The 22,268-nt window shown below is 38.2% G+C and overlaps 1 protein-coding gene across 1 annotated transcript; it reads right to left on the bottom strand.

Moving 5' to 3' along the window:
• Positions 1–8,489: 8,489 nt before the first annotated feature.
• On the bottom strand, positions 8,490–20,898 carry LOC133806925 (probable sphingolipid transporter spinster homolog 2). Its single transcript, XM_062245020.1, has 16 exons — positions 20,694–20,898; positions 20,373–20,504; positions 20,117–20,218; positions 19,917–20,021; positions 19,753–19,828; positions 19,575–19,649; positions 19,218–19,320; positions 19,058–19,123; positions 12,557–12,605; positions 11,697–11,794; positions 11,245–11,321; positions 10,972–11,085; positions 10,548–10,667; positions 10,234–10,362; positions 9,334–9,412; positions 8,490–9,068 (listed from the first exon to the last, which is right to left on the bottom strand). Exons 1-16 carry the CDS (start codon positions 20,852–20,854, stop codon positions 8,935–8,937), a joined length of 1,620 nt encoding a protein of 539 aa, XP_062101004.1. The 5' UTR covers positions 20,855–20,898; the 3' UTR covers positions 8,490–8,934.
• Between the last annotated feature and the right edge of the window lie 1,370 nt (positions 20,899–22,268).

The following is a 22,268-nucleotide window of genomic DNA, read 5'->3' as shown; positions in this document are numbered from 1 at the left end:
TGTGTTACAATGACCACTCATCTTACCTCAGGTCCAACAGTGCTCCAAAACACGTTCCTTGTTCCATTCAAGTATCCTTTATAGCAATTCCTAAGCCAAACAACATACAATCTTGAACTTAGAGACCACACGTCATATTAGACTTATGCAATCTCTCTCAGACTTTCTAGGACTCCTAACAGCCTTAAAGTGTCCTTAAGAAAGTCCTGAAATCCCCAAACAGAAAACCCTTAAACTATACCATCAAAGCCCCAACCAAAACCATCAAAATGAGGAGAAAAAAACATGTTTTTTGGGCATGTAGCGCAGTCACGCCTGACGAAGAACCCAGATCGCGATTGTTCTTCAAACGGCCATAACTCTCTCAATTTAAGTCCAATTTGAACGATTATTTTTGCATTTTTCTCATCTTGAATCCCTATATATAATCATATAATTATTAGAGATCAATAAAATACCGAAAATTCATGAGAATCCCTTAACTAAATAACTCTAACAATTTTTATGCAATAAAACTCATTCTTCCTAAGTTATGAGTATATATCACAAAACCAGTCCTTATTTCATCATTAATTCTTCCATAGCATGTGTATAACATTAAAACATATTCATAAAAGACCCTAACTTGAAATTCTAAGAACTAATTCATATCATCTACCCTTAAATTCCATGAACAATCATAAACATGACCTAGATTGTAAAGAGTAATAAGATCTTACCTTCAAGTTAATTCTTAGTTCTCCAACATTCTAGACCTCAACCTCACAGAGAATCCTTCATTTGGTCGATACAGTGACCGACAATAATACAATAAATTAAATCCTAATTTTATTTTAGTTTGCAAATACTAACCCTAAAAGCAAAATACAATTTTGCCTCTAATTCTAACCCTATCATAATTAGGATCAAGTCCTTTTTTTGTAATTTCCTCTTAAACTTATAGTTTTGACTAATGAAAATTACAGTCGCTACCACAAGATTCATAATTATACTTTAACCCCTAATTTCCAATATCTTTGGCACTTAAGCCCTTGATACTTGAAGGAACCGTGTTTTTTTGTTGTCATATACACATCATAATCATGAAATAAATCACATATTATCATGAAAATAAAATAAAAGAAAAAATTCATATGCATTAACATAAATGACCACATTGTCCTCATAGGCCAAAATTACCACAATACCCATAAAATGCAAAGCCATATATTATATATAGAGTCACACCGAGGCCCATTGCCCTAGATAAGTGACTGTAGAGTCACCTCGGGGCCCATTTCCCTATTCTCTATATAACCAGCCTTAGGGCTAGCTAAGCGTACCTGGCGCTTTATTTTCCAAGCGACCATAGGGTCGATCAAGCATATACCACACTCTTGGATAGGCCTAACCATGTCATCTTGCGCTCAGTACGCTATTGCCGCCCTTGACTTATAAGTCAATCCTTTCGGCTTGCGCTCCACATGCTATTGCCGCCCTTGACTCATAAGTCAAGCCTTTCGCCCTACACTCCATGCGCTATTGTCGCGCTTGACTCATCAGTCAAGTCTTTCAATCAGATAATACAAACAAGTATAAATCATTTACCACAGATATGCTCAATACATTCAAACATGTTTAATAAAACATTTCAATCACAGTTATAGCTATGTTCAATGACCGAGCTCAAGCCCTAACCACAGACTAGGTGTAGTTTTCTTACCTCTGGTCCAAGCACTGGATAAATAGAAACGACCCTTGAGCACGATCCCCTTCCGAGCCCTAGAGGTACCCTAGTCACATCCATAATAGAGGATATCGATCAATATCGAGTAAATAAAGGCTTCCGGACCGCGTCCTAGCCTCTGGGACCTTGAATTCTACTAAACTGGGTAGTAGAATCCTTCACAGGCCCTTAAGTATGAGTCCCCACAACTCGAAACCTCACTTGGCTATTATTCTCAATTAGCGTCGCGACCCACACCTGAAGGGCCGCTACACGCCCCAAGGCAGAGAACCCTGGACCTGTTTTCACTGGACACGCGTCACAACGTAGCCTACCAGGCGCCACGGTGCTAAGGCATTTCAGAAGAACCTCAATGCCTCTGAGTTCATATAGGTCGCGGCGCTCCAAGACTAGTGCCACGGCGCAACCCCGCGAACCCAAATTTCCAACATTTTCCTCCAAGCCAAATCACTCAAAATTCATCCCAAAGTTGTACCAAAGTCCCAATTGAGCCTAGGACTCTCAATAACACAACATAGGCAACAAAAACACCCCAAAAAATGAGCCAAAACCTTACTCCAACTCAAAACTCAAACGACAAGTTAAACCTCATAAAAACTTAAACCACACCAGAATTTCTCACCAAAAACATAGCAAAGAATCTTACCTCAGTTGTGTAATCCAACCCCTAAGCTCCTTCTAATCCAATTCCTAGCTCCAAGCCTTCAATACTGTAATGCCCCGAATCCCTAAATGCGGTTTAATGGCTGGATTAGTAGGCCGAGAGGGCCATAACTGTTTAATTATGTCATTAAATGAATATATGCATGTTTATGTGAATTATATTATAATATGATGTTATATGCATGCATGTGGGTCCACATTCGAATATTAGGGTGTTTGGATAATTTGGCCCGTTAAGGGTATATTTGTGTATTTGGGTGCATATTGTGATTTGTGAATGAGATTCCATTATTATGGAGATATATTCGAGCTATTCGGCATGAGACGGTCCTGTATAATGGATTAGCATTTTTGTCATAACAGGGTCAATTATTGGGTAATAAGAATGTTTATTTGATGATAAATTGGGAGTTATTGAGATTAGGATGAAATTCTGGAAGTTTTGACTATAATACTCCCAGGAATGTTTTTGGGGCCCCGAGCATTAGGTTTTATTTGAGGTTACTTAAGCTTGAAGTAGCTTGTCAGATAGAACGTACGTTAGAAAACCTCTCGTTCTTTCCCGTTAGTTCATTTTTACCGTTCGAAGCCTTTTCAAAGAAATCTCGAGTTCTAGGAGTCGGAATCAAGCGAGAATCGAGGCATAGCGATCCTAGGAAATATTAGAAGCTTCTTGACCGAAGGATTTGATGGAAAACAACCCAATCAAAGGTAATCTAAGTTTAAGTTTTGAGTTTTTCAAGTTTCTAAGCTTTGAATTGGATTTTGAGAAACGTTGAGTTTTTTGTTCGATTGAGCCTTGGGTTTTGATGGTTTTGGACCATTGGGAAGCTTGGGAACTTTAATTTGATGATTTAGAAGTGTTTAGGTATGTTTTTGGAAGGTTTGGGATGTTGGAAAATGAGTTTGGGCATGTTATGGGTTGGGGGCCGCAGCCCTGTTCTTGGAGTGCCGCGGCCCTAGCTCAAAGAAGCAGGTGGCTGAGATTGTGCTTGCTGGGCGCCGCGGCCCTTGCTTCAGGAATGGCTGGGGGCCGCGGCACAAGGTGCCAGGGCCGCAGCCCTTAGGCAGGTTTGAGCTCGTTTGTGTGTTTTGACCCCGGGAACATAGCTTTAGGCCTCGGGATTGTTCCTACTACTTGGATTAGTTTGGACTGATGTCCCGGAGGCTAGATATTGGTTTGGAAACCTATGTTGATCATTTTTATTGATGATGTCCCGTATTTGGTTATGACTAGGTGACCGCTAAAGGACTAAAAGTTGATCGTTCTCAAGGGTCGTTCTTCTATTCATTCTAGCTCGAATCTGAGGTAAGAAAACTGCACCCTGTGTATATATGACATGCATGATTGGTATTGAGGCATGTTGATTGATAAATGTGGACATGGATTGCATATTAAATGCTATTGAATGTTGTTTACTTGTATATGGCACTGACTAGTTAGGGACACTGACCTAAGAGTCAGAAATGGCATAAGCGTCCTGAATGCAGGGCCGAATGAAGATTAGATCTAATCGATATCAGCGTTGAATGGCTCTAAGGCATTAACGCTGGACCGACCCTAAGGTCGATGAACTTATAAGCGCTTGGCTAGTATAAGACTAGTTACTCAAAGCCAAGGCCTAAGTCCCAGATGACCATTTGTCACATGGCTAGGGAATGATGTTCCAGGGTTTTGACTCTATAGTCATGAGGAAGGTTATGTTGGTGACTAGTCATCATGCACCTATCCTGTTTAAGCTAGTGAAAGGTTCACTTATCTGTTAAGCCCCGGTGACCCTATCGTCACAAGGATAAAGGGAGCTATACCCAATTTAGTGACTTTTGTGACTATCACTTATCTTTTTTGGACTGATAATCCTGAATGATTATTATGATCATTGTTGATATTATATCATGCTATATTGTGTTTTCTTGCTGGGTCTTGGCTCATGGGTGCTATGTGGTGCAGGTAAAGGGAAAGAAAAGCTCACCCAGCCTTGAGTGGAGAGCTTAGGTGGTGATGTGTACATATGCGGCCGCTTGACCACCACGGCCAAGGAGTTCTCAAAGGAACTAGGGGGTTTGCCCTATTTTTCCGCTTAGGTCGGCGGGTTTGTAAATTTGAAACAGTAGTGACCATTTTGAGTTGTAAATAACTTGTAAATGTCTTGATAAGCTCATGAGCAGTTATATACTTAATAAAATATATCTTTTCCTTTTTATTGTTTTTCCACCTTAGCCTGTTAATAACACTTAGAGCATGTTTTTAACCAAAAGACTCAGGTAGCGGGTCAAATTTCTGGTTCACCGTTCACCGTAACTGTTCTGGGGTAACCAGGACGTTACAAATACCCACCATGATCACCTCCAAGCTTTAGAATTCAAGAGTTTTCTCATAAAAACTCAAAGTCTAAGAGAGAAGGAGAGAAATAATGAGAGAGAGAGAGAGAGAGAAAGGGAGTTGTTTTTGTGGTTATCTGATTTCTGAAAGCTTCTAATTAACTAACTCAATTCCATGAGCAAGAAAATACTAAAACGCCCCCAGCCTTTGCCTTAGTTCTTTAATGCCCTCTGAGTATAGTAAGCCTTGTTCAATATCTCCTTTTTCATTTCTTCGATTAATGTAGTTGGCATTTTTTCTTCACCTTTTAGAGCTTCCTCCAAACAATGCGAACATTTTCATCTTCCACAAAGAGAAATCACGAGAGCCATCAAACTTCCCCACTTTCTTCTTAGTGGTCGTAGATGATGCAGTAGTCATCTGGACCTTTTATTGAACACCTTCTAAACAGTATCACCAAACTGAGACAGCAATGAGCACAGAAAACCTGGCTCTGATACTAGTTTGTTATGCAACAAACAAGAACTCAGAGCAACACAATGAAAAAAAAAACAAGCAATAGTTAATCCCGCAGGTAACCAAATATTAAACCAACAATAAGAACCAACCAGAAAATGCAAAAATAAGACAAAGAACACAACAGATTTTATCCTGGTTCAAAGACAATGTGTCTCCTACATCCAGCTTGTTGCCATATCCAACTTAATCTACTATAATGCTCAAGTTCATATCACAAAAGGTTCAACAATGGTGAAAATGTAAATACACAAGTTTACAGAAGAAAAAAAATAGCTACACATAACAAAGGTTTTGCTCTCCTTTCTTTACTGAACCACACCATTTGAATACCCCATTTTTCTCTCATTTGTTTTAGCTACCTATTGATCCTCCAATCGCAGTGCTTCAATTCCAAAATAAATAAAATCATAGTAGACTTGTCCTTGCTACCAAAATACCATACAAGTTGTGCACACCTCACCCATTCATTTGAAATCAGATGCACAATCACTTTGTACACCTCATCAATGATTGAGTCACCAAATTTGCATCTCTACGTAAAGAGCTGCATTCCAAGTTGTACATTTTATGATTGAATCATCATATTCTTCACAATATTCAATTTGCTATCATTACCAACAACTAATTTCTCCTTACCACCATACTCAGTCTTTTGATTCAAATGCCTTGCCTCAATTGTCACGTGGTTGTTTGCTCCACTGCCTGTGTACCACACATTATTGTTAACCTTATCTAGGGTTGCCACAAACGCTAATGGATTATTTGTCTTAGTTGTACCTCCATTAGGAATTGTTCCCATGTAGCTTTCATCATAATGATTGTAGTAAATCGCTACTGAGTGTCCACACTTGACACACACTTGATAAGTCGCTTTAGGGTCGTTATTTTTTTCCCTTCTACTTTTTGACTAATTGTTACCACCCTTGAAAAAAATTCTTGGTTTAAGTTTCTTCCACCACCACGAGGTGAGTTTTGAGGCTGTCTTTTCTCAAAGTTTGAGCTCCCCTATTCACTCGCAAGATTCCCTAAAGATGTGCCCAAAGAACCAATGAGCTTGCTTGAGCCAGTCATATCATTAAGTCTTTCAAGTTTATTGTCATAATTGAGTAAATTACCCTGCAATGCCAACCATGATGTGTTTCATGCTTCAACTTTCACTAAAATTGGTATATAATTTGAATCAAGGCCATAAAGAACATTAGCAACAAGATGGGGTTCTATATAAGGTTTACTTGGAAAGCCAAGAATGTCCGCCCAAGTTCTCATCTACTTGAGGTAGTTAGTCATACTAGCTACCTTTTTTTGTAGTTTGGAGCGTGGTTCTTGATTCATCCTTTTGGTCTTAGAGTAAGCACCGTATAAATTCTAGAGTGTTGCAGTACTACAACCCATAAACTCGATAGTTATTCCTTTTCCCACCAACCCATACAAGTCCATTAGAGTTTTATCATTATTTATCCACTGCTCATATTCTGGGTTTATCCCCAGTCCAAAATCAGTGTTGTGGTCGCCAATTGCAACTCTTGCTTGGATGTACACTAAAGGACATGTCTTTAGTCTACTTAGTGACTTAGGTACTCGTCAAGCCTATCGCCCTTGATAATGGTTGACACCATTGTTTTCCATAAGGTGAAATTATTTTGGTCTAGCTTAAGGAAAAAATTTGATTGAGGGTGCTGCCCAATTGGTGGGACAATCACGACCTTATTTCTCACTACAGCAATGGCAATGCTAGAACTTGTGGAGTTTGAGATGGGTTTTCTCCAGACAAAACAAGGCTCTAATACTAAGTTTAATTTTTAATAAAACAGTACAAATGCAGAAACTCACTCAATAACTAGGCAGAAAATCATTAAAGTTATATTTATATTTAGGTTATTAAATAATTGCGGGCACAATGCCAATGAGATAAATACAAGTGTCACATGGTAAGAGGAGAGCAAAATGAGGTATAAACAACAACAACAAAATTGGTTATGTTAGGGAATTTACCTTCCTTACACCAGCTTCATCTACAAACACAAAAGCAACAAACCAATAGACACAACATACACAAATTCAATAGAAAAAATCAGCAAGAAAAACAATAAAATGAACACCAAGAATTATAGAGGTTCAGCCCAAATAACTTGAGCCTACATCCTCTTTGAACTCCCCTTGGGATGTTCTTCTCTGCACTATGAAACAGCAATGAAGATTACAACTTGTCACCACTAGAGAACTTCTACACTTGATGGATTACAATGTCTTGAACCCAAGCAAAACCCCAAGTACACTTGACCATGTACAAAGAAATCTCTCACCCAAGACCCAAGTGTTTCTCTCTCAAGCTCTCTCTCTTTCTCTCTCTGAAATAGCTCCTATTTTACAAAATGAAATATGTTCTCGTATCACCTTCTAAACAACTGAGATAACAAGACTTATTTATAGGGGGTTTTTTACAGCTGTCATCTAACTTAAAAATACCATAAATAAACGCAGACTCATCTGGCGAAATGGTAGACAAGACTGGAAGAAAAACGTAACTTTGCTGATGTGTTCAGATGTTTAATGCAGACCAAAAATTCTAACAGGTTATAATCCCAGTTCTGGTATAGGCGTAAAAGATACCCCTCGTCAACATTGATTGACTCAATAACTAAGCAGAAAATCAAAAAAGTTATATTTATATTTAGGTTATTAAATAATTGTGGGCACAATGCCAATGAGATAAATACAAGTGTCACATGGTAAGGGGAGAGCAAAATGAGGTATAAACAACAACAACAAAATTGGTTATAATCTGGTATAGGCGTAAAAGGTCAACATTGATTGACTTTCACATGATTTCATGCAAGTGGGACTAATTGATTGACTTTCACACAGAATTCACCACATAACCACCATTGCTCGAGTATTCCACTCCAACACATGCTTGGTGACTTTTACGTTGCAATCAGGATGACCCAAAAAAATAACTTCATTCGTTCCTCTAGTTTTTTCATGATTTGAATAGAATCTTCATGTGCATTTGATCTATGCTGTAATGATTGTCGCATTACAGAAAAATGGCATCGAGAGTAGCCACTCATATCCGACTAAAAGCAAAAGATAGGCACAGAGTGTAGGAAATGAACAACATAAGGCTTAAATGCAGAAACCATATAAAGTACCTGCGATCTTGAATACCATACACTAAAAAAAGTAAGTCCTACAATATTAAATTATGTTATAGATTAGCAATTGTAATTGATATCTTTATATAGAAAGACCCTTGAATGCCTTCATAAAATTAAGATTTTCTATAAACATCGAAGAATAGTAAATATTTACATGATTGTCAAACATTGTAGCACAGTACAGAAAGTTTGTACAGAGACGTCACTTCAAACAGTAAAAAATTCTCTTCCCTACTGTCTTCTCCCACCTTTTAGAGCAGCAATAAATTACATCTAAAAGAAAAGAGTAATGCTCAAACAGAAACTCACAAGTCATAAGTTACCTGCTGATTTATGGAGGAAATACATTTTAACTTCTGCATGATTTCCTGTACACAATTGACAATCTTAAGCTGTGGACAGCAATCTGGTTGAAGTGAATAATCCATCCCATTTTCCTTCCAAGGAAATAGATGATTTTGAAAAGATGTTCAGGTGTGAATACTTGAATGTAGTGTGCAAGAAATATCGTTGTTGGGATTTAAAAAAGAATAAGTAAAGAAAATCTATGCTTGAGCAGGGGCATCCACTTCCTCATTACTGTTTTCTTCAAGCAAGGGCTTCCGGTTGTCTCTATTAATTACAGCAACTTGATTTTCATCATCCTCATTGGACAAGTCAAAACTATTCAGGAAGATACCTGTAAATGCATATGAAATAAATCATAAAATAGATAATCTGTGATCGCGCACAAATAAAGTTTCAATTCTATTTTTATTATGTCAAGTAAATAGAGCAGGCATATCTGATGCACATGCTTACACCCGCAGATAGATGAAGAATGATAAGTTTCAACTTTATTCTTATGGAACATGGCATGTGTGATTCTCACTTGTAGACAAAGATGGAGAGCAGTTTTTTCACAGGTTAAACATGTAAGAAATTCGCAATAGTTTGCCACTCACCTATGAACCATATTGCAGCAGCAAGAAACAGAATAGCAGTCAGAATTAGAGCTGTTGTCCTCCAGTTGTTAAGATGATCCTGCATTATGATAAAATTCAAACATAATGCCACAGAAGAGAATATTTGTGTGAGGCGAGGAGAAAGATAAAAACACATGCATGTAGGAACTTATATAACCAAGATATCACCAAGACTAATCATTTACAACGTATAATCTAATTGTAGGCAAGAAGCAATTTGATCCATAGAATGACAGAGTAGCAGCATGACACTAGATCTGTTTTTGTATGAGGTAGAAGGAAGAAGCTATAATTCAAGATATAAAATATTTAAAATTCTCATTTATTTATGCAATTCTACGCAGAAATCTTCATAAAAAAAATAATTAAAAAAAAAGGGGCCATCTTTTTCCGTAAGATAAAAAGGACAACCATTTGAATCCTACAAAAACATAAACTATGAAACTAGATGTTGGTCAAAGTGTCCAGCTTATTAAATTTACATAAATCAATAACTAAAACAGGATTCTTCCAGCAGTTTAGGCTAACTTTGTTTAAGATGTGATGTTTGACTCAGGTTAAACATCATATCTTAAAATCACCTTCATAAGTAATGAATCTATTATGACATTGAGGTACATAATATAAGTCAGCAATCAACGTCATACTCTTCCTGGCTGCTGCCATTATATTATCTGGAAAATTCTCTTCCTCAGACACCATACTAGATTTAACATCCTTGCAAAATATTATTCAGAACAAAAATATATTGCCAAATGAAAACAGAGTATTTTCAAGCACAAACATTAATCACAACAAAAAGCCTGATTGTGGCAGCTAACTATCAACAAAAACTAGACCACTGCAAATACAAATGAATCTCTGTTGAATGAAACACACCTGGAGAATCCCGACAAGAGGTGAGGAAGGAACATCACCAAATATGTGAATTGAAACAGTTGACATAGCCATTGACAATGGCCTCAAACTTGGTTTAACGCAATGGAGGCAAACATAATTAACTGGAGCCTGCAGGAACATTACGATTAATGATTCATTAGTAAAGCATTGTCATATAATGACAGCCAACCAACCCCTTTCATTTTCCATGTATTGGGGATGTGCAAGATGACTGTTTCTAATCATGACAAATCACAGAAAAAGTAAACAAGAAACCATTATCCTATCAAAACACTCGTGCATTAAGAGATTACCTGAGTTGCAAATACAAGTAGTTCACCCACCGCAAAGAGAGCTATGAAACCATATAAGCTCTTTAGACAGAAGGCACTGAAGCAAAATATTGCACCTAGAAAAGTGGCTACTGAAAGAAGCTGCAAAAGGCAGAAGATTAAGCAATGAAATAACAATTGTCATCAGAGTACATGATTTAAAAGTTCTAGCAAAAATGGTACAATTCCAATATTAAAGAGCATATGAGAACATGACTGACTACTCATACAGGAACCGTTTTACTCTGATTATGCCTTGGCCTCTTCAAAGGTACTTTAACATATATAATTTGTAAGAAATTAAACACATAAAAATAAATACAGCCTAGTGTGTTATTAAAAATCAAGTACAGAATAGAACATCAAATAATAATTTGAATACATGCAAATCTATGAAATAACTCACCTTAAATGCGTTAGAAATTGTAGCATTCATTTTATCAAGGATAAACCCTCCTGCCAATGTGCCGAAAATTCCACAGACAATCGTAATCCCACCAAATAACAAATCTGCATTACTCTGGTAAAAGTTTCAATCAATCAGAATAATCATCTGTACTGTAAGTCAAAAAAATGAAATTTCTTTTTAAGTTATAAGGGCTGAATATGAAGAAAAGCAAAAACTTAATCTGAAAGGATACAAATACATAATAATAAGTAAGAATAGCAACAGCTTTACCATATGATAAATATTATAACCAGCCTTTGGCCCCCAATAAGAATAGGCGCCAATAACAAAGTTGTATGAAATGTAACCTGCCAATCAATTGCAAAACAAACAAACAAACAAAAAATAACCGTTAAAAAAAATAATCTGTTTTACGTCAAGCAATACATGGAGTAACTCCCGATATAGCAGTAAAAGCAAAACATTTAAGCGGATCGACTCATAAAAAAAATAATAAAGTACAAAAGCCTAAATTTACCAAATAATTAGTGATTGGAGAAATCGCAAGGAAATGATTTTTTTTTTTTAAAAAAAAAAGGATACTTGGGAGCACACAAACATATATTTAAATGAAAACACATTCTAATAACAGTAGAAGATGTAAATTTTTCATCACAAAATTTATAAAGTTTATGAAATAAAACTCTGCGACAAAGTTCTAGTAAAGTGAATATAAAGTGTACCTAAAACATTGACAACATAAACTTTATCAAGCAAAAGTACTTTCATATCCTTTGTAAATCTGGAGAATTGGTTCGATAATCTAGAGAAAGCTGATAACCTGAAACATACAAAAGAAAATCCAATCAGATTATTTGAGGCCAGCAATTATGTAGGTTAGATTTACTTGTTACATCTGATCTTGATTCAATCAGGCTGACATCAATTAAAAGTTCTATTATAGTGTGGCAAGGGAAAAAGATTAAGGTCTTTCCTTGCTCCCTCCCACAACTTCCTAATCATGGGTAAATATAAATAAGCAAGAAAACGTAACAAAATTGCTCCAAGTTGTCTTATTGGGAATCCAAAAAGATAATATTCAACAAAATAGCCTGTCAGGTACAACTTTGTTAAAGAATTTTACACTAACTAGGTACTGATGCTAAAAAGTACTATTATTTTTTTTCATCTCACATTTTAGAAGAAGGACGACAATGTATATTTAACAAAACCAACATAAATAAATAAACCCAAGGAATTTTGGTCTTACTTAGTACACCTTTGGTAGACTGCATTTGTCTACATTTTATATCCACTTAAATTTGGAACTCTCTACAGTTCTTCTCTTTTAACTAAATTACTTCCTCTCCCTTAATTGAATTGCAATTCAACAGTTCCCTTAATTACCAAAGATCATACTTGGGAAACAAAGAAGCATAGGCAGTGCCTTATACGACAACTAATACAAGTGTAGGACTTATATGAAAATTTAATACGATAGGATCTATTTGTATTAGTGTGTTTTCGGGCATCACAATTGACCTTTAGTAGTTTCCAAAACAATGATATATAAGGAATCCAAAAAAATGAAATAGCTACTTACTTCGTCGTTTCATCTAAGGGAATAAGCACAGAATCTACATCTGATCCGTCTGAAACAACAGTTATAAGGTTATCAGCAGTCTTGATAAAGACAGTTGCTGCAAAAGCATGTCTTAAAGAACAGAAAACAGCAACAACATGACAAAAGTTCAGCATAAATTTGATTAACCATCTCCAATTTTATCTAAAACCACAATTTGCATCATTAAAAACAAAAATACACAGCAATATAAGTATAGAAATTTTCATGTTACAAATTAAGAAAAGCAGAACTGTAAGTTCAACTATGTTCAGCTGCCATTATGATAGGAATTTCCTATCTGTGATGTCCCAAAACAGCCAACAAACAGAACAGAATAACAGAAAAGAAATAATGCAGAGAAAAATTGAATGAAAACCAGCTTGCATTAATACCCAGGTAGTTCGAGAGCCTGGCCTCTCCCAAACAACAGAAACTACAACTCAATTCCAGCCTGAAAAACATATAATTCTGGTCTATCCTTATTTATAGTAAGGTCTACACCCTATTCCCGTCTACCCCACTTACACCCAAAAACTCCTCATATAACTACCTCACATAATGTTTCTTTCCTCTTGATCAGCCCTTACCCCGAGCCCATTTCTACCCTTACCCCTCCTATTGTATACAAAAGTGATGGGAGGTCTATCAATACCGCCGGCCACCAGTTTCACCTTGTCCTCAAGGTGAAAATCGGGGAACTGTTCTTGAATCACAGTGAAGTCTTCCCAAGTTGCATCACATTCTGGTATGTTCATCCACTTGATCAAGGCCTGGGATGCTTCTTTCTGAGTTCCTGGCCTAAACTCCAGCACACTCTCTGGCTGCAAAATCCATTCTAACTCCGCTGTGAGCTCGGGAGGGAGCTTAGTTGGTTGCTGGTTTGGTCCCAGCGCTGTCCTCAGCAATGAAACATGGAAAACCGGGTGTATTGTAGCATCAGGAGGAAGCTGGAGACGATAGGCAGCAGCACCAATGCGCTCTAAAATCTGAAAAGGGCCAAAGTACCTCGGTGACAGCTTCTCATTAACACGTTTGGCTACCGTCCGTTGCCTGTAGGGTCGCAGCTTAACATAAACAAAATTCCCCACCTCAAAATTAACCTCTCTTCTCTTCTTATCAGCTTGAGACTTCATTTTCTGCTGGGCCCTATGGAGATTCTGTTTTAAAAGTTCCAGCACATTGTCTCTGTCAGTTAACACCTGTTCCACAGCGGAGACTTTGGTGCTGGCTGGTTCAAAACGGATCAATGGCGGGGGGTCACGATGATAAAGGGCTTTGAACGGTGTCATTCCAGCAGCTGAATGAAAGGAAGTATTGTACCAATACTCTGCCCAAGACAACCACCTAGCCCAATGACTCGGTTTTGAGCTAATAAAGCAACGTAGATACGTTTCTAGGCAGCGATTAACCACCTCCGTTTGTCCATCGAATTGGGGGTGGTAAGCTGTACTTTTCTTTAAACTTGTTCCCTGCAACCTAAATAACTCCTTCCAAAACAAACTGAGGAACACCTTGTCACGATCGGAAACAATGGAACGTGGAACCCCATGAAGCTTGACAACTTCACTCACAAAACAGGCAGCGACGGTAGTGGCTGTAAATGGATGGCGTAGGGGAATAAAGTGCGCATATTTGCTCAAACGGTCCACCACAACAAAGATGGAGTCAAACCCATTCGATTTCGGCAGCCCTTCAATGAAATCCATGGAGATATCATCCCAAACTTGGTCTGGAATGGGCAATGGCTGAAGCAAACCAGCTGGAGATTGAGCGAGATACTTACTTTGCTGGCAAGTGGCACATTCCGCAACAAACTTTTGAACGTCCCTCCGCATTCCCTGCCAATATAAATCAGTTGCAACTCGCTGAAAAGTTTTAAACACCCCCGAATGTCCCCCCACGGCGCTGCTGTGATACTCCTGTAACAATAATGGGATGAAAGGGGAGGATGCTGGAATGACTAAACGCCCCTTAAATTTCAGACAGCCTTGTACCAGCGAATACCCAGCCACTTGCTGCCCCTCTTGCAACTCCTTCGTTATCTTAGAAAGAAAAGGATCTGACGCTGTGTGAGCCTTTAAATCCGGGATGGACACAACATTAGGAACTGAAATGGCTGAAAAAACAGCCTCACAAGGTAGGCGCGATAACGCATCAGCCGCTTTATTTTCTAACCCCGGTCTATATTGAATATCAAAGTCATATCCCAGCAATTTTGTAAGCCACTTTTGGTGCTCAAGAGCCACCAATCTTTGTTCCAACAAATATTTTAAACTGCGTTGATCTGTCCTCACCAAAAACTTGCGCCCCAACAAATAAGGTCTCCACTTTTGGACCGCCAACACGATTGCCATGAGTTCCCTCTCATAAATAGACTTCATACGAGCTCGCGGTGACAAACTTTGACTGAAATAGGCCACGGGGCGCCCGTTTTGCATCAAAACAGCCCCTAACCCAGCTCCCGACGCATCCGCTTCCAACACAAAAGGGGCTGAAAAATTGGGTAATGCCAAGACCGGTACCGAACACATAGCCTTCTTCAAGTGAATGAAGGCTGAATCGGCCTCTTGAGTCCACCCATAAGAGTCTTTTCGGAGCTGATCCGTTAGTGGCTTAGCGATGCTTCCATAACCTTTGACAAATTTGCGGTAATACCCGGTAAGTCCCAAGAAACCCCTCAACTCCTTTATAGACTTGGGAGTCGGCCAAGCCTCCATTGCAGCCACTTTATTAGGGTCGGCAGCCACTCCTTCTGCTGAAATCACATGACCCAAATATTCCACTTGTGCTTGAGCGAACATACACTTCTTGCGATTTGCAAACAACTTGTGGCGGTGAAGACGATCCATAACCAAAGTCAAGTGATGTACATGGTCCTCCAAAGACGGGCTGTATATCAATATATCATCAAAAAAAACTAACACAAATTTGCGCAAAAAATCGCGAAAAACTTCATTCATAAGGGCTTGAAATGTGGCTGGAGCGTTTGTGAGACCAAACGGCATGACCAAGAATTCGTAGTGCCCGTCATGTGTGCGAAAAGCTGTCTTCTCAATATCCCTTGCCTTGACCCGAATTTGATGGTATCCCGACTTCAAGTCCAACTTCGAAAAGATTTGTGCTCCATGAAGCTCATCCAATAACTCATCTATGACTGGAATTGGAAACTTATCAGCTACCGTTTCACGGTTGAGAGCCCTGTAATCCACGCAAAATCGCCAACTGCCGTCTTTCTTTTTAACAAGCAAAACCGGGCTGGAAAAAGGACTTGTACTAGGCTGTATAATACCGGCTTGGAGCATTTCAGCTACTAATCGCTCGATCTCATCCTTTTGAACCTGAGCATAACGGTAAGGCCTAACGGAGATGGGACCCGTGCCTTCTTTGAGAAGAATTGCATGTTCATGAGCCCTTAAGGGCGGGAGACCCACTGGCATTTCAAAAACTGACTGAAACTCTTGTAAAACGGCTGTCACAGCTGACGGCAGGGGCTGATTTGCAGTGGTTGGTGTGGCTGTTAGCTCCCCAAACTGAACCCAATAACCTTGCGCTTCCCGTTCGACTGATAGTATCATTGCTTTCAATGAAATAGGAGATTTACAAAGACTAGGGTCGCCTTGTAACGTAACCCACGAACCCGCCATCTCAAACTTCATGACCATGGTCCTCCAATTAACCTGCATATTTCCAAGTGTTTCCAGCCACTTAATACCAAGTATCACGTCCGCCCCGCCAAGTTCCAACGGCAAAAAATCAGTGACCACACGTAATGCTCCGAGATCAAGCTCCACTTGGGCACAAATACCTTCCGTTCGGACCTTGCCGCCGGTTCCCAATAGAACCCCGTAACACGTAGTGGCTGTAATCGGTATTCCCACTGCAGAAACAATCGTTGTTGAAATAAAATTGTGAGTTGCCCCACTGTCAATCAAAACTGTGACTGGTTTGTGCCCAATATGCCCAGCTAGTTTCATGGTGTGAGTGGACGAAATGCCCACCAGAGAGTTCAAAGAAAGGGTGGCCAGCGTCTCCTCGGCACCGCACAGTTCACCGGATTCTGGGGATGGTGGTGGCGATTCCTCCAGCTGCACAAACTCTTCTTCATCCGCGAGCAGTAACACTTGGAGGAACTTCTGCTCACATTCATGGCCGCGGTGGAATTTTTTATCACAACGAAAGCAAACGCCACGCGCACGTTTATCCTGGTACTCTGCTTCTGTTAGCCGACGGAATGAAGTTTTCGACGCTGGAGGTACGCTGCTGCTGGTCTGCGCTGATGCCGGAGAAGAAAGAGCTGTCGGGGAGGTCAGAGGTGGCTTGGCGAGGAAGGGCGGCTGAGTGGTTCTGGGTAAGGTAAGTGGGCTGAGGGTTTGTTTAGTGAACCCAGATCTAATGGGCTGGCCCGTCTGAAGCAATTGGTGGCCTTCTTCTATCCGTTGGGCCGTATCCATGATATTGGATAGGCCCACGGGCTGGAGGATATGAAGGGCTGCTTTGATGCTCTCTTTGAGCCCACGGACAAAGCTGCCTTCCAACACATGGTCGGGCACATCAGGGACCCGAGAAGCCAGCATTTCCCAGCGAAGACGGTAATCACGCACAGTGGACGTCTGGGTCACAGACAGTAGCTCCTCCGACACCGAACCCACCGGCGACGCCCGGAATCGCAGCAAAATTTGCTGTTTCAGACTAGCCCACGAAGTAATCGGTCGCCGCTGATTTTCCCACTGAAACCACGTGAGTGCATCACCATCCAATCCGATAATCGCCGTTTCCAGCATCTGCGGTTCCGTAAGATGCATCAGCAAGAAGTAGCGTTCTGTTTTATAAACCCAGCCGTCTGGATTTTCTCCTGAAAATAGAGGCAGCTCCATTCGAGGTGGGCGAAAATCCTGGCCAAAATTCTGGGCAACTCCCCACGGTTCCGAGGACTGCTGCTGCTGTTCGTGGTGGCCGCTGGATTGCTCTCCGATGATAGGCGGTGCTGGAGAAAAAGCTTGTGCCCGAGGTTGTGGAGATCGCACCCCCGACCGATGCTCCTCCTCCAAAACTGGCTTCTGACAGTCGGCCTCTCCAGCTGAAGATCCACTACCCGTCTTCCCCGAAGCTTGAAGCAACTGGGCCAAATGAACCACCAGAAGGTCCATCTTCTTCTCCATCGCAGGTAACCTTAACACTTCAGACTTCATCGTCTCCAATTCTCTGGGAAGGTGCTGAAATTCCACTCTCAACTCTTCCAATTCCTTCCGAAATTCAGACTGCATCAGCTCCATCTTCTCCTCAAGCACCTCACTCTGCAGGTCTTTCTTCGGCCCCATAGAAATCGTTGTCTCTGATACCAATTTGATAGGAATTTCCTATCTGTGATGTCCCAAAACAGCCAACAAACAGAACAGAATAACAGAAAAGAAATAATGCAGAGAAAAATTGAATGAAAACCAGCTTGCATTAATACCCAGGTAGTTCGAGAGCCTGGCCTCTCCCAAACAACAGAAACTACAACTCAATTCCAGCCTGAAAAACATATAATTCTGGTCTATCCTTATTTATAGTAAGGTCTACACCCTATTCCCGTCTACCCCACTTACACCCAAAAACTCCTCATATAACTACCTCACATAATGTTTCTTTCCTCTTGATCAGCCCTTACCCCGAGCCCATTTCTACCCTTACCCCTCCTATTGTATACAAAAGTGATGGGAGGTCTATCACATTACGTTCTTAGATTATGTCATTCTCCAATACCATCACCATGAGTATGTGCAAAGATGTTGTCCGCTTGTTTGGGATAATTTTCTTTTTCAAAGCTTAATTTTAAGTATTATTTGGATAGTCTTTTAAAATAACTTCTCAAATTACACACCTTTTTGATGTGTAAGTAAAATTTGTAACTTGTATAATGAGAATATGTAAAAGATGCTTTAAAGAAAATTAGGAAAAAAATACCATCTCATATGCAACAATCAGTTATTTTTATCATTAATAAAGAGAGAGTGAGGAAGAGAGAGTCAAAATTAGAAGATGTAATAGAATATCACAAAATAAAAATCCCATTTGAAAAAATGAGTATTTTAAATAGAAAGAGACGCACAAGATATAAGAAAATTATAACTGATCTTAAATTTCATAAAGGGACTAAATGTGCCAAATTGAAAGGATGGGGACAAAATCGTCACAACTTAACCAATGAAGGGACTAAATGTGCCAATTACCCACTTTGGAAGTCATGTTAAACAAGCCCTTTAAGTCTTTGACACCTTCAATATTGTAGCCTTTGCAGTTATTTTCTTTTAGTCATTACAGAGTGTACACATGTACACATTTACATTCCTATATTTTATTATACTTCAAGAAAAAACTGTTTACTGCAAATCCGAATTAATTACAATGTGTTCGATGCAAGGATGTTAGTTTGACTTATAAATGAGAGGAGAAATAAAACCTAACAACAATAGAGAAAAAAGTTACGATATGTACTACCTTCCATTACATGGCCAGTTGCTTCAATTGTTGACAATCCTTTGTTTGAACCAACATATGCAAATCCTATGGTCATAAGTAGTACAGCAAGTGAATATGTAAATGACAAGAATATATGCAAGGCACTTCAACATACAAATATGCATCTCAGAACAGTCACCTTTCAACTGCAAAGGTTTCACCAGAAATCCCGAAACAGCAAAAGGAAGCATAAGGAGTGCCTCGCCAAAAAATGCATAACGCCAACTGAAATTGCTTCCAACCTTAATGAGCAAAAATACAAAAGATATTACTGAGTAAATACTTCCAGGATTTTTTTAAAAACATTCTAGATGAATCAAGGATATAGTGCATATCCAATATTATGAATAAAAACCGAGAACAAACCCATACATAAAGAACAGCATTTTCTGTAGTTTCTCATTCTCAATCTTCATAGCATGAAAATTTAAAAGATCTAACAATGCTTGTAACTATTGCAAGACCACACTCCTAAACATAGGATATGAAAACTTACAACTCCACCATAGACATAGCCCAGTGCAATTCCAGTGGGTATGCACATGTAAAAGAAAGCAAGCCATGCAGTTTTCTGAGGTCCACAACAAAGAGTTATTTGGCATAAAATGAAGGAAGAAAATGCACATACAAACAAAATAAGAATACAAAGGAAAAGGAAGGCGAAAAAATCGAACTTGCTCAGGTGGGGCATTGTCATCAATAAATGGAGCAGCAAGACTAATGAAAGATGCCTCGCCTACACCAACCAGCCTAGAAGGACAATGTACTGTTATAATTAGCAAAGTAGCACAACTTAAAAGGCTAAAAGCAAATGAAAGAACCGACATTTTTTACTTACATGCGACATATTGTGATAGACCAAAAATCAATTGAAATACCGCATCCCACTGCAGCAAATGTCCAAACAGATAATCCAACTCCAATAAGCCTAAAAGGGCTATGGCTGCAAGAAGAAGAGGATATACCAACTTGTAATTACTCCAGCAAAACAACGACAAGAAATAAATTACAGTTTTAACTCGAAAATGAGGTAGTCACCTCTTTGCTAAGGAAGCAAATATTGGAGAAGCGATAAGGAGTCCAACCATAAATGCAGATGACAAAACACCATCTTGAAAATTATTGAGGTTAAAATCTCCCCTACAAGAAAACAATAAAACAAATCACTTGCTGCAGTGCCCATAAACATGGAGAAATTAAACTTAATGTTTTAGTGCATCATGATTGTGTGCTCTAAGGCTAAACTAAATTCCCAATGAACTCTGTAGAGCTACTCTGCTCATAAAAATCTTACTGAATTCCGGTTCCCGAAGTACAAATTCCACTATCCGTGCAAGTTCCAAGATTACCGTTAACACCGTTACTTGCTATTGCTCCACGATCCACATAATTCACCATGTTAATTATACAAAAGATAATGAGCAACCTGCAGCAATAAATATACACAAATACATATAATCATCACAATACAATACCAACCAAGAATTTCATGGACCAAAAGTTTACACCAAAAGGTGCGAATTGAAAATGAAAAACATGAGTCCAATCCGAGCAATTGAAGAAGTTTCTTCCTAAAATTGAAGAGAAGTAGGGAGAAAGAGTGTGAAGGAGGTACCTTTTGGGCGTAAACCATGAAGGCTTGCGATCTGAATCGTTAATTGAAAGGGTCGCCATTGGAGATGGAGGTTGAACTCCGTTGGGGTTGGGGTTGGGGTTGGGGTTGGGGCTGGGGTTTGAATCAGAAGACGAGTCTTTAACTTCGGTATTCATCGTCATTAAAATAACATCTGCAAACCAAATTATATGTTTCAAAGTCCAACGTCTTCTCTCTTTCACCGCATGTCTATCTACCCCTTTTTTTCAACTCTCTTTTAAATAAAAATTAATATATAATTCAGCTAATTATTTTTTAATAAGATTTTAAATTATTAGTTGTCAATGGCCTTAATTAATTAATTAGATTGAAGAAAGTAACAACAGGCTAATTTTTTTTAATACATCGTGATAATTTTTATTTAATAATAAGCCTGTATTTATGAAACGTTTTTTTTAATAGTATTTTTTTCGTTGTATCACATGTCACACAAAATGGGCATTTATATTTGTATTTTTATTTATTTATTTATTTGTAAATATACATTTTTGTTCTTCAAATCGGAGTATGTCTAAAGTCATTCTTAATTTGTAAAGCTAAATCGGATGACCAAATCATTGAAGTCTTTTTGTATAAGGAAAATCATTGAAATCAATTGTTTAGGGATAAAGCTTCAAAGATGGTGAAATTAGCCGTACTTACTCCTTGGCTTCCACTGGCACGAATTGAAATGACTAGTCTAGTTGTTTTTTTTTTTCATTAATTACAAATAATAAATAGTAATTCAATCTAATTTTTCATCCAATAAAAACTATGTGAGATCATCACCTTTGGCCAAATTAAAAGTTGACTGAGTACGTAAAAAAATTATTATGGAAAAAGTATTTGTTGCGTTAGCTAAAATTTTTGTTTGTAAATTTTTTAAACACAAAAATAAAAATATATTTTTGTTTTATATTTTTTTATTTTTATAAAATAAAATTGTATTTAGTAACTATTTTTGTTTTATATTTTTAAAATATAAAAATATGTTTGATAAAAAAGCTGATGAGGAAGGAGAAGAAAAATGTTTAAAAAACTTAAAAGTAAGAAAAAATAGTTTTCAAAATTATGTAAAATAAAAAATAAAAATAAACTTACGGAAAGTAATTTTATGTTTTGTTCTTAAGTTTTTATTCAAATAAATATAAAACTGTTTATTTGCATGTTAACCAACAGCTCAGAGCAATTGATGTTTTATTTTGAAAATAATGCTTTATAGAAATAAAAAAAATTTAAAATGTCATGGGAGCTTGGAAGTCAAATCTCTAGAGATTCGATGTAGGAGAATCAAAGCATTTTTAATCGATACCAAAAGAATATGTTTGTATTGTAGCTAAATTTATAACATCTTTATTATGCTAAGTTTACCTGGTGGCACGTAGTTTAGCTAACAGTGATTTTCTCGTGCTTGCCATTGGTAAGTCCACATATTAAGCTTTCTTTACTCCGTGGTATAGAAAATTTTAAAATTATATTTATTTAAAACAATTTATGTGACATTAAAATAGTTTTTCTTAAAAAAATTCTATTCTCATTATTTTTTTTATGAAATAT

This window comes from Humulus lupulus, chromosome 1, assembly GCF_963169125.1.
Source record: "Humulus lupulus chromosome 1, drHumLupu1.1, whole genome shotgun sequence".
NCBI classification, from domain to species: Eukaryota; Viridiplantae; Streptophyta; class Magnoliopsida; order Rosales; family Cannabaceae; genus Humulus; species Humulus lupulus.
The sequence above is the reverse complement of the archived record's forward strand: the minus strand, read 5'-3'. Positions and strand labels throughout refer to the sequence as shown.